The sequence below is a fragment of the Culex quinquefasciatus genome, chromosome 2, assembly GCF_015732765.1.
Source record: "Culex quinquefasciatus strain JHB chromosome 2, VPISU_Cqui_1.0_pri_paternal, whole genome shotgun sequence".
NCBI classification, from domain to species: domain Eukaryota; kingdom Metazoa; phylum Arthropoda; class Insecta; order Diptera; family Culicidae; genus Culex; species Culex quinquefasciatus.
The window spans coordinates 139,213,330-139,228,387 of record NC_051862.1 but is presented as its reverse complement, the minus strand read 5'-3'; the positions used below and the strand labels follow the sequence as shown (position 1 = coordinate 139,228,387).

Genomic DNA, 15,058 nt, shown 5'->3' with positions numbered 1-15,058 from the left:
GGCGACCCTTGTTCCCATTTCTTCGACGCCGTTGTGTAATCTGCTTCAAGTTGTAGGGTAAGGACTTCGTTTCTCGAGCTGTCACCAACTGTCAGATGTGATGGCTTGTCAAAGTCAAACATAGGCCCGCCTACCCTAACTCCGGTGGCCGACATTCCTGGCCCGCATGCTGAGAGTTTCGGGGACCCGGGCTCGCGTACTACAATGTTTATAACCCCGGATTCCCTCGGCTCCCTCTCTCTCTTTCTCGGCCCGTAATCTTGTTCTTTCCATCGCATTGCGTTTTTACTTCTTTTGATTTTTCTCTCTCTATGCATTCGATGCACCATATGGTTTCTTTAGGAACTTTTTTTATGGGTTTTCTCTAACAAAAAAAAGGAGCTCTAGAGCCAAATGAGGCTTATGGTGCGGCGTGGTGCGTTCGTACGCCATACGCGATCATCATTAGTTGAACAGGGTTGATATAAGTGAATAATCGGGTTTTTATGCTGTTTTTTTTAAAGTGAATATTGTACTATTAGTTCCTAGCTGGACTCGGTCACTGGAAACGACCGGCGAAATAGGCGGCGGGCCAGATGCGGGCATAAAAATGTCAAAATCTCTTCCCCCCTCACTTCGTCTCACCATCCAGCTGCAGCTTTGTTGACAAACAAACGGAGCACGCGGTCGCAGTTTTCAAGAAAAATAATATTTTTCCCACCGAATAAAAAAATTGCGAGCATGTTCAAACAATTAAAAAAAGCAAAATTTTAATCCATAATTTTTCTATAAATTGTTTTTTTTCACTCCAACTGGGAACCCCTAGGTCTATCCACGATCGTTTCCAATGACCGTGAGAAGATGCCAGAAAATCCAGCTACGAGCTAAATCCACAATAACATCAATGGAGAATAATCGTATTGAATTTTGATAACAATTTTGCTTGAAAAGCTGATTCCGTTTTTATTGTAAAATAAACACTTTCACCTGAATTTGTGATATGCAAATAAAAAAAATGAAAATCGCGTTCATTTTTTTTATTTGTGAAATTGTTTATTTAGGTCCCCTTAGCTGTAAGTAAACTGGTTCGGTCCGGGTTGTAGTTGTAATTTACATTTTAACTTAAGGCTATAGTAAATTAACAGTTTAATCAAAAGAGATAATGGCATTAAGCGCCGAGTTCTCCCTGAGCATCTTGCCGAGTTCTTTGAAGAAGGGGATCAGAGGTTCCAGCAGGGTTCTTGTTGATCCGCTCACTACCGACAACACCGCTTCCAACAAAAGCGAAAACGGAATTCGGTTGTCTTTACCATAGTCCTTCTGAGGCACGACTGCGGCTGGGTTGGTCGGATTTTTTGGCGATGTTTTTATTGAGCTCACTCCTGGGAACGCTTTGTTGAATTTGTCCGAACCTGGCTGTGGAAGGGTGCTGCTCCGAGACTTGTCACTGTTGCTCGTTTTCTTTGTTTTTCTCTTCCTTTTGGATGTACCGCCGTTTGTATTGACTATCAGCTCATCCTCAGTTCCGTCCTCAGATGAACCATCCTCTTCCTCAGAAAGGACGGAAAAGGGGTTCTCGCTGCCGGCACTGGTCGTGACCGTCTTCACCATGTCTGCGAATGATCGCTTCGAACGCCTCTCCAGTTCGCGTTTCAACTTGTCCTCGCGCGCCTTGTATTTGGGACAAGAACGAACTTCGTGAGGTTGTCCTCCACAGAGCAGGCACTTCTCCAACTCTTTCTGGCACTGCTCGTCCGGATGTTTCTCTCCGCATTTGCCACAGACTGTCTTGTTGCTGCAGAACGCCTTAGTATGTCCCAGCTTTTTGCAGTTAGAGCAACTCATAACGCGCGGGCGGTACATGCGCACCGGAAGACGGAGCATGTTGTCCACCACCAGGTAGTCCGGTAGAGCTGTCCCCGCAAACGTCACTCGGTACGAGCTCGACGGAACGAAGCGTTTGGACGCGCCCTCGCCTTCGGACGTACCCATCTGTCGAACCTCGATGACTGGGATTGTTGGTAAGTTCCTCCTCTTGAAGTGGCCAACCGCCTTCAACACCTGCTGCTCTGTCAGTCCATTTTCGCTCACTACGCCGTCGATCTCCACGGAACGCGCCGGAATCCAGACCCGGTATTCAATACAGAACCGCGGATCGCAGACGATTGCTTTGGCTTCCTTCGGGTTGTTGACAGTAGCGCGAAGCTTGTTCTGGTGGAGTTTGGTGACATCCGTCACCCCGGGGTAGTGCTTCCACAGTTCCTCTGAAATCCGCATTGTTTGCAGTGGCTTGTGCTTCGGCCGAAAGAAAACCTGCCACCTCTCTCCGGGAGCGTCCTGGTACTTACGAACGCGCAGGGTTGGTGAATCCGGTTCTGCGGAACTCTCCACCTTCTTCTCCGTTGCCGGCTGCTTCTCCTCCTGAAACCCACACACTTTCATTCGTGATTGTGTTCCAATAGAACGGCTTCCCCTCCTTGGTCTTTTGGAGCGTCCAACCACTTTCCGCTTCCGCGGCCGCCACCATGGCCGCCAGCGAAGAAATATTCCGTCAAAAATAGAAAAAAACGCACTTAAACTTGAAAGACGACCGCTCACTGCAAGAGCTGACGAGAGAGTTAATCGCGTTCATTCCTGAAAGGTAAAACAAGTGTAGAAAGTTTAAACAACTTATTTTAAATTGTATTCTTTATTTAATTTTTTTGTCCAAGACTGCTGAATGCATGATATCAATTATTAAAAAAAAACCAAGTATCTCGGAATTAGTGTAGTGGTAACGCATCCGCCTCGTAAATGGTAGATCGGGGCTCAAATCCCGGCTCATACCAACATAACTGGTGATCTTTTCCCTTCTGGATTCGATTGCTTAGTAAAGGGAAGGTATTGTACAAGGTTGTTAACGATAAAATTATCGAGGCTCGATAGCGATGACGATAATTCTATCGTTATCGTCGGCAGGATATCAATAATCTATCGTTATTGTTATTTCGATAATTCTAAAATCATTTTTAAAATCTTTCTAAAATCGACCAAATTCAACCAAATTATGTTAAATTTTTAATGCTTTCACTTACACCCAGAACTGGACATCGGCATACGAGCGGATAAAGAGCACGATTCGGTAGTAAAATGGCACTGTGTGCGGACTGAGAGAATAAATCTCGAAAATACCGAGAGTACTTTGGGTTCATCTTCAAAAAAAGTTCATCTATCAAAAAAAAAAGGACCAGTACCGAGACTCGAACCCAAGACCTTCGGCATATTGAACCGTGCCTTTGCCGTATAGGCCACCATGGTTCGGTGACTAAGTGGCGGTCATTTGTCCATATAAGCCACTCAATAGGATAAACTGTTCCAATGAACGAATGAACACGCGAGAGGACTATACTCTCGCAAAATAGCACTTTCCTCACGTTTCTTTTCGTGAGGACTATCCTCTCGTTCTTTAGCTTTGGGTGTAGAATATATTTTTTAAACCTGTAGTAAACTTCAAAGCATAAATACTCAAAATTGTTCACATAAAACCGTATTTTTCGAAAATACTCAAATTTTCCAAATTTGCAATAAGGGTTTGATGCAAAGCGAAATTTGTTAAGAATTTTCAAATTATTAGAGTTCTCACAAAATACCTGTTTTTTCGAAAATACTCATATTTTCATGATTTGTAATATGGGTGTCAAACTAAGCAAAATTTCAAATGCATTTTCAGTTTATTAGAAACTTTTTTTTGTTGAAACTCTAATAATTTCTCAAAATACTGTATTTTTTAGAAAATAGTTATATTTTCAATATTTCAAGATATTTTTAATTTTTTTGTAGGTCAATGAAATTTTTACAAAATGCCTATTTTTTCGAAGGTACTTAAATTTTCATGATTTGCTGCAATATGCGTATCAAACGAAACGAATTTGTTTTATGCATTTTCACTCAAAATAGGACCACGACACGTTAGAGAAAGGGAATGTCAGCATTAACCTTAACATGTCTAATCTAATCTAATCCAATCGAACACAAGCGCAGCCAGTCCGAAGAAAGCATCCGGGAAGAACTTATGGTTAGATTACGCCTCAAGTTCCTTCTTGTCATTATTAATGATTGAAATACTTTCGAGAACCCCCGAAGTGTATTACACTCATTAAAGCGGCCGGCCTACTGCGTTGCATTAACCGCATGAGACAGATTCTATGAACGGATCCCACATTTCATAGAACCATCAGGGGAAGAAGAAGAAGCCGGGGACATACCGTACCAACCGGTTCGAGTTATTTATAGATTATATTAGTGTGTGGTGTGTAGGGGAATCGTTGGGGAAGGGATTGTTGTATTATATAGTAAATGACCTTGTGACATTATTTCACCACTACGGATTAATTCACTCAAGGAGTATTAATCCCATGGTGGCCGAATGGATAGAGCATCCGACTTCCAATCCAAAGGTGTGAGTTCGAGTCCCACCTGATTCTATGCGTTTTTTGTTCTTAAAGTTCATTTACTGTCGAAAAATTTCAAGGAGACCGGTCGGGAAACGAACCCTGAACCTTCCGCTTATGAGGCGGGAGCCGTACACCCAAAGTTAAAGAACGAGGGGATAGTCCTCACGAAAAGAAACGTGAGGAAAGTGCTATTTTGCGAGAGTATAGTCCTCTCGCGTGTTCATTCGATCATTGGAAGAGTTCATCCCATTGAGTGGCTTATATGGACAAATGACCGCCACTTAGTCACCGAACCATGGTGGCCCATACGGCAAAGGCATGGTTCAATATGCCGAAGGTCTTGGGTTCGAGTCTTGGTACTGGTACTTTTGTTTTGATAGATGAACTTTTTTTGAAGATGAACCCATGAGTAAAGTACTCTCGGTAATTTCGGGATTTATTCTCTCAGTCCGCACACAGTACCATTTTACTACCGAATCGTGCTCTTTATCCACTCGTATGCCGACGTCCAGTTCTGGGTGTAGCCATTAAGCCACGGGCCGGTCTCGTAATTATAATAACCACGCACCCAAGCACACAAACAGCGACACAAAAGAAATGAAAATGAGCATGCGAAAACAAGACAGCGCGTCCTTGTGGTCAGCGCACTAATCGCATTTTAAGACGCATTTAAAGTGTGATTTAATAGAACTATAAAAAACACTCTCAAAAATTGAAAAAGGTGCTGAGTTTGTGATAGCCCATGTTAAACGTATAGGAAACATGTGAGCCAATGGGGTGATGGGAGGTATTACCCGGAGGTAATTGTAAATCAGTGGACGTAATATTCGAACCATTCTTTACCCGATGAGTTATGATAATGAGCTTTACCCGATGAGTTAAACTTCATAAATTGGCAATCCTGTTATGAAATTTCGCAATCGACTTATTTAAGGCCGAATGATATAACACTTGAAATATGTTTTGAAATTTAGGATCACTGCCTAGAGATCTCAAATAGAAACGAAGTTGACTTTATAGCTGTCGGCCACCATTGCTAGTACCAACCACTAGTGTCTTCCTTTTTCTATCCTAAGTGTATGAAAGTATGGCACGGAGCGACGGCGCCGAATAGCCATATTTACACAAAGAATTTTAGAGCGCCCGCCGCAGGATTCGAACCGGCAACCTCTGGATTGTGAGTCCAGTGCGCGGTCCGATTGATCCACACGGGCGGGCGATCTCAAATAGAGATGACTTAAAATTTTTAACCAAACCCACAACCAGTTGTTTGCAAGAAGAGGCAAGTAAATACTTCCGTTTTTTAATGTCTTTCCCTCCCTGCTGTTCTCGCAGTATTCCCAGCATTCTTTCTCGCTTTCCATTCGTCACACACATACATTACTTCCTTCCGGGTTTCTTCCGGTCTGATTTTTTGCTCACCGAACTCAGTTCGTGTCTTTTATCGAACATGATTGTTTTTTTCCTTCTCGCTTCTCTCTAGAGCTGTTCCCGAGTTTAGTTCCTTTCTTGTTTTTTTTTTCTTCTCATTTCTCCCTCGTTTCCACACCACCCGAAGAGAAGCACTTCCGAATCGTTTTTGTTCTTCGTTTCCATTACTTCCTCTCTTCCGCTCTCTCTCTCTCACTATATCTCTGTGTTTGACCTTTTTGTTCCGGTTTGGCCTTCTTTTGCTTTGTCGTTTTGGTCTTCCTCGACAGCGTTGTTTGTATATTCCTACACATTTTACTATACGCGCGTTGTGCACACATCATTACGGCGAGCTGGGGGTTTCAGATTTCCCCGATGTTTAACCAACTGGCCCCCACCGCGGTGTGTTTGTTAAGCTGGCAGTATCCGAAGTCCGGGACAAATTTGTTTCCGCGCGACCTGAATGTTCTGAAAGTTTTTTTTCTTGACCGTCCCTCATGGGTGTTCACATTACAGCACTCGGAGAAGAGAGTCCTTCCATGCCTGATACTAGTCCACGTGCGGTGTTCTTTTTGTGCACGTGTATTCCCTCTCGGAACGAAATTCTAGAGAATAATCCAAGAGGTATAAAATATGGACTGCCTTAGCGGTTAAAGTTCACAGGAAATTTAAGTTTGGCACGCGATGTCAAAGGGTAGACTTCGACGAAATTAGTCGTTACATATGTCAAAGCTGAAGTTTCGAGGAAATTTAATTTAAATTGGTTTTATTTAACCAAAAATAAAAAAAATGATTGTAGAATGAGGTTTCAGAATTTGCTTAAAAAAATTGAGTTCAACCATCTGTAATTAGATTAGATTATAATTGATTACACCTACAACTTTTATGCACATTATCAATGCATGGAAAGCACAACTAAAGATCTGCTAAATCACGTAAAATTTGAATTAGAACAATTTGCTCCATCTACAATTTTGGACTTGTATGCGATAGTCCCAAACCGCCTTTATTCTTCATACTTTGGAGAACCATAATCAGCTGGCTGATAAGCTTCAAAAACAAGGGACGTCGTCTACACACCCGGATACCTTTCGAATAGCTGACGACGATCCATACCTCGATATCCGGCTAAACGACCCGCTGCCATACCTGCAGGTACTTTACGACCTGCTCTCGAGAGCAAAATGATCGCCGAGGCATTTAGCAGTCATTAACGTACAGTCGTGTACTATCTGGCCCGGATTCCCCGGACTCACCGGATGATGGTCATTAATTGTTATCGTCCATCAATCTTTCACCTACTTCTACCTATCTACTTGTGTGTGGGTCCTCCGAGTGACACTCCGTCGATCCATCAATCTTGCTGCAAGAAGAGCCCGTACCTACTTATTAGAGGGTAAAACAGCCAGGCCGTAATAGCGCAAACATCCTTTTGTGTCATCTGGTGCGCACAGGTCTCGTTGGGTGCATCCTCTCTCTGTGTCATGATCATCATCGTCGTGAAAGCTGCTCAATAGAGTACCACCTCTTGAGAGTCACCACCTTTTTTTATTGCGAATAATGAAGGGCTTCTCCGGCTAAGCACACACACACGTACACTTTCCTCTTGAGCCGCTCATGTTGAGGGAGAAAATATTGTGAATGCCAAATGAAGGGTTAAGGAACGGCTTCCGAACGGTTCTTAGTTTTTTTTTCAAGTTTGATCAAGTGGCAATGTCCTCCCGAAATTGAGATTCGCAAGCAGGGGTTCTCAGAAATCCTAATAAAATGTTAAGCTCAGTTCGGTCAGATTTTTAAATATTTTCTAACTATTGAATAATTTTGAAACATTTTTCACAATATTCAAATCAATCCTAAAGTTTTATTCGATAACATCCGATTAAACATAGGAAACCCCATAGCTTATGAGACCTTTCTTTAAAAAAAAACTAGAAATTTAATGTGCACCCTTTCACTATTCCACCAATTTAAGAATGAAAAAGCTTCAAAGACATTAATTAGTTTCCGAATACATGTAGATCAGGGGTGCTTGAAGTTTTTGGAGGCCGGGCCAAGTTTACAAAAATGGTTAGGCCGATGCAAATATTTTAAAAAGTTTTTGTCCCTCGGCCCTAGCCGAGGTCAAGGGGGGGGGGGGGCAAAAAAATAAAAAAAATATTAAAATTTAAATAACAAGCCATAATCTTCACATTTAAATGAAAAAAGTGTTTTAAAATGCATTTTACACTAGTTCAGTTGTTTTGCAATCGTTAGTTTTCAAAAAATCTAAGATCTGACAAAAACAAAAATTGTATCGAAAAAAAAAGATTTTGCATCGAAAATTTTCAAAAAATCTTAAGATTTTTTAATAAACCCAAGCATGCTAAAAATGATTTTAAACGCAGGAGAATGTATTTTAATTTGATTTCAGCTGGTTGCACGTGAATTTTCATGGAAATTTTGAAGTTTATTGTAAAAATATTTTTTTTGCCCCCTGATTTTTTGGGCCAATTTTGAAGGGGGTGACAAAAACTTTTAAAAATATTTGTACCAGCCTCATTTAAAAAAAAATTATGTTATTTTAATTTAAAAGATTTAATTTCTGTTATTAAAAAAAATCTTTTCAAAAAATAGAAACCACAAAATAACGGTTTTCTTTCGGTATTGTTGATTTCATTGGTTCAGGTATTACATGTTCATTTAACGGTACACATCAACCAGAGCTTTTGCACCCAGATTTTTGTTACAGACATTTTAGTATCTTCAAAACTACGGGGACTATCGAAATATTTTTTATTCATCCCCTAAAGTACTGTCCACAAAGTAATTTACACCAAAATTTGATTAATATTACATTCCCGTTATTGCAGGATTGGGTCCGTAAGTTTGACCATTTTGGAATAAGAAGACAACAACTTCCTTCGTTGCTGTGCACCCTTAAAAGTGCGTAATTTTATCTATAAGTTAAATGTGGCTAATGAAAAATCGTTGAGAACCGGAATTTCAACATTTATTTCATCGAAAATTCACTAAAATTCTAATCATTTTTGATAAACCCAAACATGCTCAAATGATTCTGAATGCAAAGAAATGCATATTTAATTATTTATTATTATTATTTTTTTAAGTATTGAAGTTTATTGACTTGCAAATTAATAAAGAAAACTTATATTTTTGCAACTATAACAGAATTCTACCTATGCCAAACTTGAACTTTTTTTAAATATTTCCAAAAATGTTTGGTGAAAGTTTTGACGATATTTACTAGTTTCACTGAAATTGAAACGTGTGAAATTGGTCAACGGGCTATTTTACATGATCATTCAAAATGGGTCCGCGGGCCACAAAATATCACCTCGCGGGCCACACTTTGGTCACCCCTGATGTAGATGATGGCATGCCTATAAAACAGTTTTTTATAATAATTTCCATGAATCTTTTGTTTGACCAAGTTTATAAAAAATAATTATAGCAGTAAACCTAAATCAATAACAAAGTCGATTGGATGTCGATGGAATTCGAAAATAAAGCTTAATTGATGATTATGACCGGCTTTAACTAACGATCTTGATTCATTTTATGAAAATGCTCAGATATTTGAAATACGATTCAAACTGGAGTTTTGCAATAATTTTCTTTTGTGAAATTTTCTGACCCTTTCAAAAAAAATATTTTTAGGAATTGACAATCATGGACACTTAAAAAAAGGAAAAACCGGATTTTTATAAGTTTAAATTAAACTTTAAGTGGCTTTATCTTGAAAACTTTATTTATTTATGTGTTGTACTTAGTAATATTTTCTTTCGGTTGGTTCAAGCTTTCCACAAAGTTAAACTTTTCAGCATCCATTTCACTGCTGAAAATTAGAACTTTTCAGCATTTATTTTGAAAAGTGTTGTTTTTGGTACAGGCTTTTTCGTCGTTCAAGAATGACAGGAAAAGTAAGTAGACTGTTTTCAACATAACTTTTGAAGTACACAGTAAAAATAAATAAATAAATTTGGAAGGTGTAATTTTGGATCGTTGAATATTATTGCGCGTATTTCCGAGAAAGACACGCGGCAAACCAGCCTCGAAACGACGCGCCGCACTTTCGGCTGTCAAATCCCATACAGCGCGTTTTGTTTTTGTTGATCTTCTTCTTCGAATCGCCTGGCATTGTTGCCAGGTATGTATTATATTGCACCAAAAGTGCAAAATCGCTGGCAACAATGTCTATGGCATATTCTGAAATGCCGCGCGGTATGTACCTTTGAAAGAATTTTACGTCAATTTAGACTTGAAATGTACATTTCAACGAAAATGTGAAAAAAATTACACATTTTCAGAGGTAAAATAACACATTTTTTCTTACATAAAAAATGTACTCTTTCCCAGATGTAATACTTAACTAAGCACAGTCAACCATGCTCATGCTCATGTTCAACTTTTGAAGTACTTAACTAAGCATGAGAATTTACAGATTTATAAATAATAAACATAAAAATTTATATTGAAGCCAGATTTTAATAATTTTAATTAATAAGGACATTTAAAATGCATTATTCAGCATTTAAATCTGGATTCAGAAAGCTGTTATCAAATCTATCATTTACAGTCTTTGTTTCAAGAAAAATGACATTAAAGAAAATATTTTTATTTCGTGATAAAACTTTTTGCGATACTTCGATCGGTTTTGTTCCACTTACTAAAGTTTAATTATCTCAATTGAAAGAGCACTAGCATCGGATCGGGAAGCAAAACGTCGGTTCCGGCCTTGGGTACTCTCCCTATTCAAGCCTTTGGACTCTTAGGTTCGCAGAAACTTGCAATCGAGACCACAAAAGGTTCGTTAAAGTGGATAGTTTGATTTTTGGATTATAAAAAAACTAATTAAATAATATCTCAAGTTGAGAACCCCTGCTTTATGGCAAAGAAAAAGAGTTAAGGGTACACCTTTCAAAGAATGCTTTCCACCCGTAATACGATCCTTGCGCACACGCATCAGTTATCTAACGTACATTCTTTTTCAAATATTCCTTATACTCTTCTCTTCTCCACTTACAGTTATGGAATGAGGATAAAGGTCCCGAAGCAAAAGGATAAAATGACACCGGGCCAGCAGCAGCTGCAAAGCACCGAGGATGCATCCCACCACCAACAGCACCAGCAGATTCCGAACATTGCCGGGACGATCGGCACGTCGGACAAGCACCAGCACCACCACAACCAACACTCCCAGTTCCTGCACGGCAGCAGCCCTCACCTGCACCAGTTCAGCCACCTCCAGCATCTTCACAACCAGCACCACCAGCACCATCATCTACCTCAGCTGCACCCGCTCTCGTCGTCGGTGACCGGCGGAAGTACCGGGCTGCTAACCGGCGGCGGTCCGAACGGGTCGGCACCGTCCACGTTGACCAGCGGCAACAAGCTACCCGCCAAAACGTCCCCCATCGGACCGTCCCCGTTCCGGCAGCTGCTTCCGGTCGCCCTGTGCATCATCTCGTTCGCGACGGTGCTGAGCGTGCTGATCATCTACATGGACACTACCGGTGAGTACCGGCAGCAGTCGTCAGTTGGTGGGGGGGTCATTAAAACATTCCAAGCATTCCGCAAGTGAAGAAGGGGGGAGGGTAATTCTCGCGCGGACCAATTTTCCTCCAAATTATACCCCGGACTACATGCCACGGATTGGATGGGGTTTGCGGATGGGGGGAGGGGCACGATTCTAGGTGGAGGGAGTGGGGTAGGGGGGAAGAAAATGAGATTTAATTTGGTTAAGTGTAATGGCAAAAGGTACCTGGCGGTATACCGCGACTCGCTGGACTGACTGGCCATCGGTGAGTTCCAAGAACTGAACGGTTTGCAAAATATGTATCGCTGAAAAATCTGTTTTTTTTAAATATTATAATTTTTTCTGTTGAATCTTTTTGATCTTTAAGAAGATTGAGAAAGTTTGACAAAATTTCACACAAGCAACACAGCCGGAATTAGTCGAGCTTTCATTGAAATTTACTGAATAAACAGTTTACAACATGTGAAGAAGACTGAACAATCTTTTAGTTTTTCCTCATAAGGCCGTTGCTAATATTTTTAAAATCTATGCTGCCCCCTTTTTCAAAATCGGAAAAAATCAGGGGGCAAAAAAATTATACAGTAAACACTCGATTATCTGAAGCACCGATTATCCGAAGGTTTGAACGGAGTTCGGATAATCAAATCACGAACAAAAAAATTCAAATAAAATTATTATCATCGCCATTTTGGACGCCATCTAGGATTTTAAAAAATTCCAAATTTCGTAGCGTAGATCACTTTAAAGCTCAATAGTTAGAATTTTTTTTTGCAATTCTGTAGAGAAACTGAAAAAAGTTCTACTTTTCAACACTGAAATGAGTGCTGAAAAGTTGAATTTTGTAGCACTAGTATCGAAATAGTAGTTTTGCAACAAGCTGCAAAAAGAATTATTTTTTCAGCACGATTCGTACATTTTTCCAACGAGGTTTACCGAGTTGGATAAATACGACGAGTGCTGAAAAAATCAAGTTTTGCGACGAGTTACTTACAACATTTTTTTTGTAATTCCGAAAATCGCTTTTTGAATTACATTTTATGGCAAACATTCCATGTGCTAAGGAAACTCACCGTTCAATACTAAAAATATTTAAAAATGTGTTTTCATTATCTGGTATTTTTTTTACAAGGTCTTCATATAATCGAGTCTTTTTTACAGAAGTAGATGTTCAATTCACTGAAAGCAATTTAAAATGAATTTTCCTGCGTTTTTAAATCACTTTTATCATGATTAAACTAGTTTATAAAAAAAATGTAAAATTTCTGAATATCAGAGGTATTAAGAAAAAGTTTAAAAAAAAAATTTTTTTTCAATGAGATTTTTTTAGGATGAATAAGAATGGACACAATAAAAAAAAGAAAATAATCAAAAACTTGGGTGCACTGATTTTTAAATAAAATCGATTTGTTTTTTTTTCTCTTAAAATCCACGACAAATGATTTTTAAACCAATTCAAAATTTGCTTCCTTTGCGAAATCAGCCGATTTTGCGCATTTTTTTATTTTTAATTTGGCTTAAACTTTGTGGAGGCCTTCCTTATGTCGACGTCGTCGTGCTATCTTGTCGCCATTTCGAGGTTCCAAGAAAAACGCGTTTTAATGTTTGACCTTGAATAAACAAAAACCAGACCACGATAAAAGTCACGTTTTGTTTGGTTGACCATTCTGTGTATTGTCCCGAAGTTTGCTTGAATTTGGTTCCTGTAGTCCCGAGTTATAATTACACATGTTTACGGTAGTCTAACTCCGACTTGCGTCAAACGCGTTCTGACCTGAAATTCCTTTGCCTTTTGTCGCACTTACATCAATTTTCAGGGAGTGACAAGGTAGCATGACAAGATTGAAACTTCTTTATATGAAAAGTGACAAAAATGCACGGAGTTTTTTCGGTTTTTATTTAGTGAAGGTCAAAAAGTGAGGCATTGTTAGCTGCACAAAATGGCGTTCTTTTTTTCAATTTGGCCCAAAACGCACGTGCGACAAGTTAGCACGACGGCGACAATATGATCAAAATAGGATTTTTGAGTCATTGGTTCACCCTTAAAATTTTCCGTGGTACGTTAATATTCAAAAATCGTAATCTTTTGAAGGAATTTTTGATCGATTTGATGTCTTCGGCAAAGTTATGGGTATTTATGAGACTATTCAGCATAAAATAGGCAAATGGATTTTATGCCGATTGTTAACTTGATTTTGTTTGCAGAAACTCAATTTTTCAAAAATTATAATTTTTATGTTTAAATTTGATTAATTTAGAGGACAAAAACTCGCATTTTTTTAGCGAAGTATGGTCAAGAACTTTGTCTCCTAGTCAGGGTTACCAGGTCAAAATTTAAAAAATCTGGCAAAGTATAGATCAAAACCTGGAAAAATCTGGCAGACTAAAACCTAACCATTCTAAATGGTGAAGGAGAGGGAAGATAAGAATGAATAAAAAAAAATGTAGAATTCAGGTGGTTGAATTGATTTTATGGCCTCAAAAATATTTAATAGACATTCCCTCTAAGAAAAACTCATTCTATTTTTATTATTTGCAATTAAATTCGTTCATTTTAATCAAAAATTTGTTCAAAATGGGCATGAAGTAAAAAATCTGGCAAAATCTGGCACTAAGAAGGATGAATCTTTAATTTGGCTGACACTTGAAAAATCTGGCATTCCCAGATTTTTTTCACCCCATTTTTTTTGTCTAAACCTTTTATGTTATGAATTATTATTAATGAAATTTTGATAAAGTGCAACGTTTCTGAGTTATGGGCACTTAAAGCTTGGTTTTAACTTCAAAAATGGTGTTACGATTTTGCATTAAAACTGTAGTCAAAAAACTAACTTAATCCACCTATGTGGTTGATGGCTTCCTCACTTTTTACCAAAAATGGGTATATGAGTGGTTTCATCATTTTTTTCGATCCAGAAAAAAAGAACACAATGTATAACTTATGTGGTGATAACTCGATACAGGGTAGTCAGTTCTTCAATGCTTTGAACTCATTGGAAAGGCCTTTCAATTACCTAACCAACGATGGGTCGGATAATGGCTCCGGTCATAGTTTACATACATTTAAGTGAGATCCGGCTTCAAAAAAGTACATAAATATCACTTAAGTGGTCATAACTCGAGACAGGGTTGCCAGATCTTCAATGTTTTGGACTCATTGGAAAGTCCTTTCAATTACCTAACCAACGATGGGTTGGATGATGGATCCGGACATAGTTTACATACATTTAAGTGAGATCTGACTTCAAAAAAGTACATAAATATCACTTAAGTGGTCATAACTCGAGACAGGGTTGCCAGATCTGCAATGTCTTGAACTCATTGGAAAGTCCTTTCAATTACCTAACCAACGATGGGTTGGATGATGGATCCGGACATAGTTTACATACATTTAAGTGAGATCCGGCTTCAAAAAAGTACATAAATATCACTTAAGTGGTCATAACTCGAGACAGGGTTGCCAGATCTGCAATGTCTTGAACTCATTGGAAAGGTCTTTCAATTACTTAATCAACGATGGGTCGGATGATGGATCCGGACATCGTTTACATGCATATACTTGAGATCCGGGTATTTTTGAAAACACATTTTATACATAACTTTTGAACTACTTATCGAAACTTCAAACAATTCAATAGCGATGTATGGGACCCTAAACCAAGTCGAATGCAACTGGTTCGATCAAAATCGGTTCAGCCAGTGC

General features: G+C 39.0%; 1 protein-coding gene across 2 annotated transcripts in view; it reads left to right on the top strand.

Annotated features, from left to right (window-relative positions):
* Positions 1 to 15,058, top strand: part of LOC6031843 (protein Star) — a 70,655-nt gene that overhangs the window by 24,453 nt on the left and 31,144 nt on the right. For both annotated transcript variants that reach the window (XM_038253825.1, XM_038253824.1), the window contains exon 2: positions 10,848 to 11,335. In XM_038253825.1, the coding sequence (XP_038109753.1) occupies positions 10,855 to 11,335 (481 nt within the window). In that variant the 5' untranslated portion in view covers positions 10,848 to 10,854. The remainder of the gene's footprint in view (positions 1 to 10,847; positions 11,336 to 15,058) is intronic.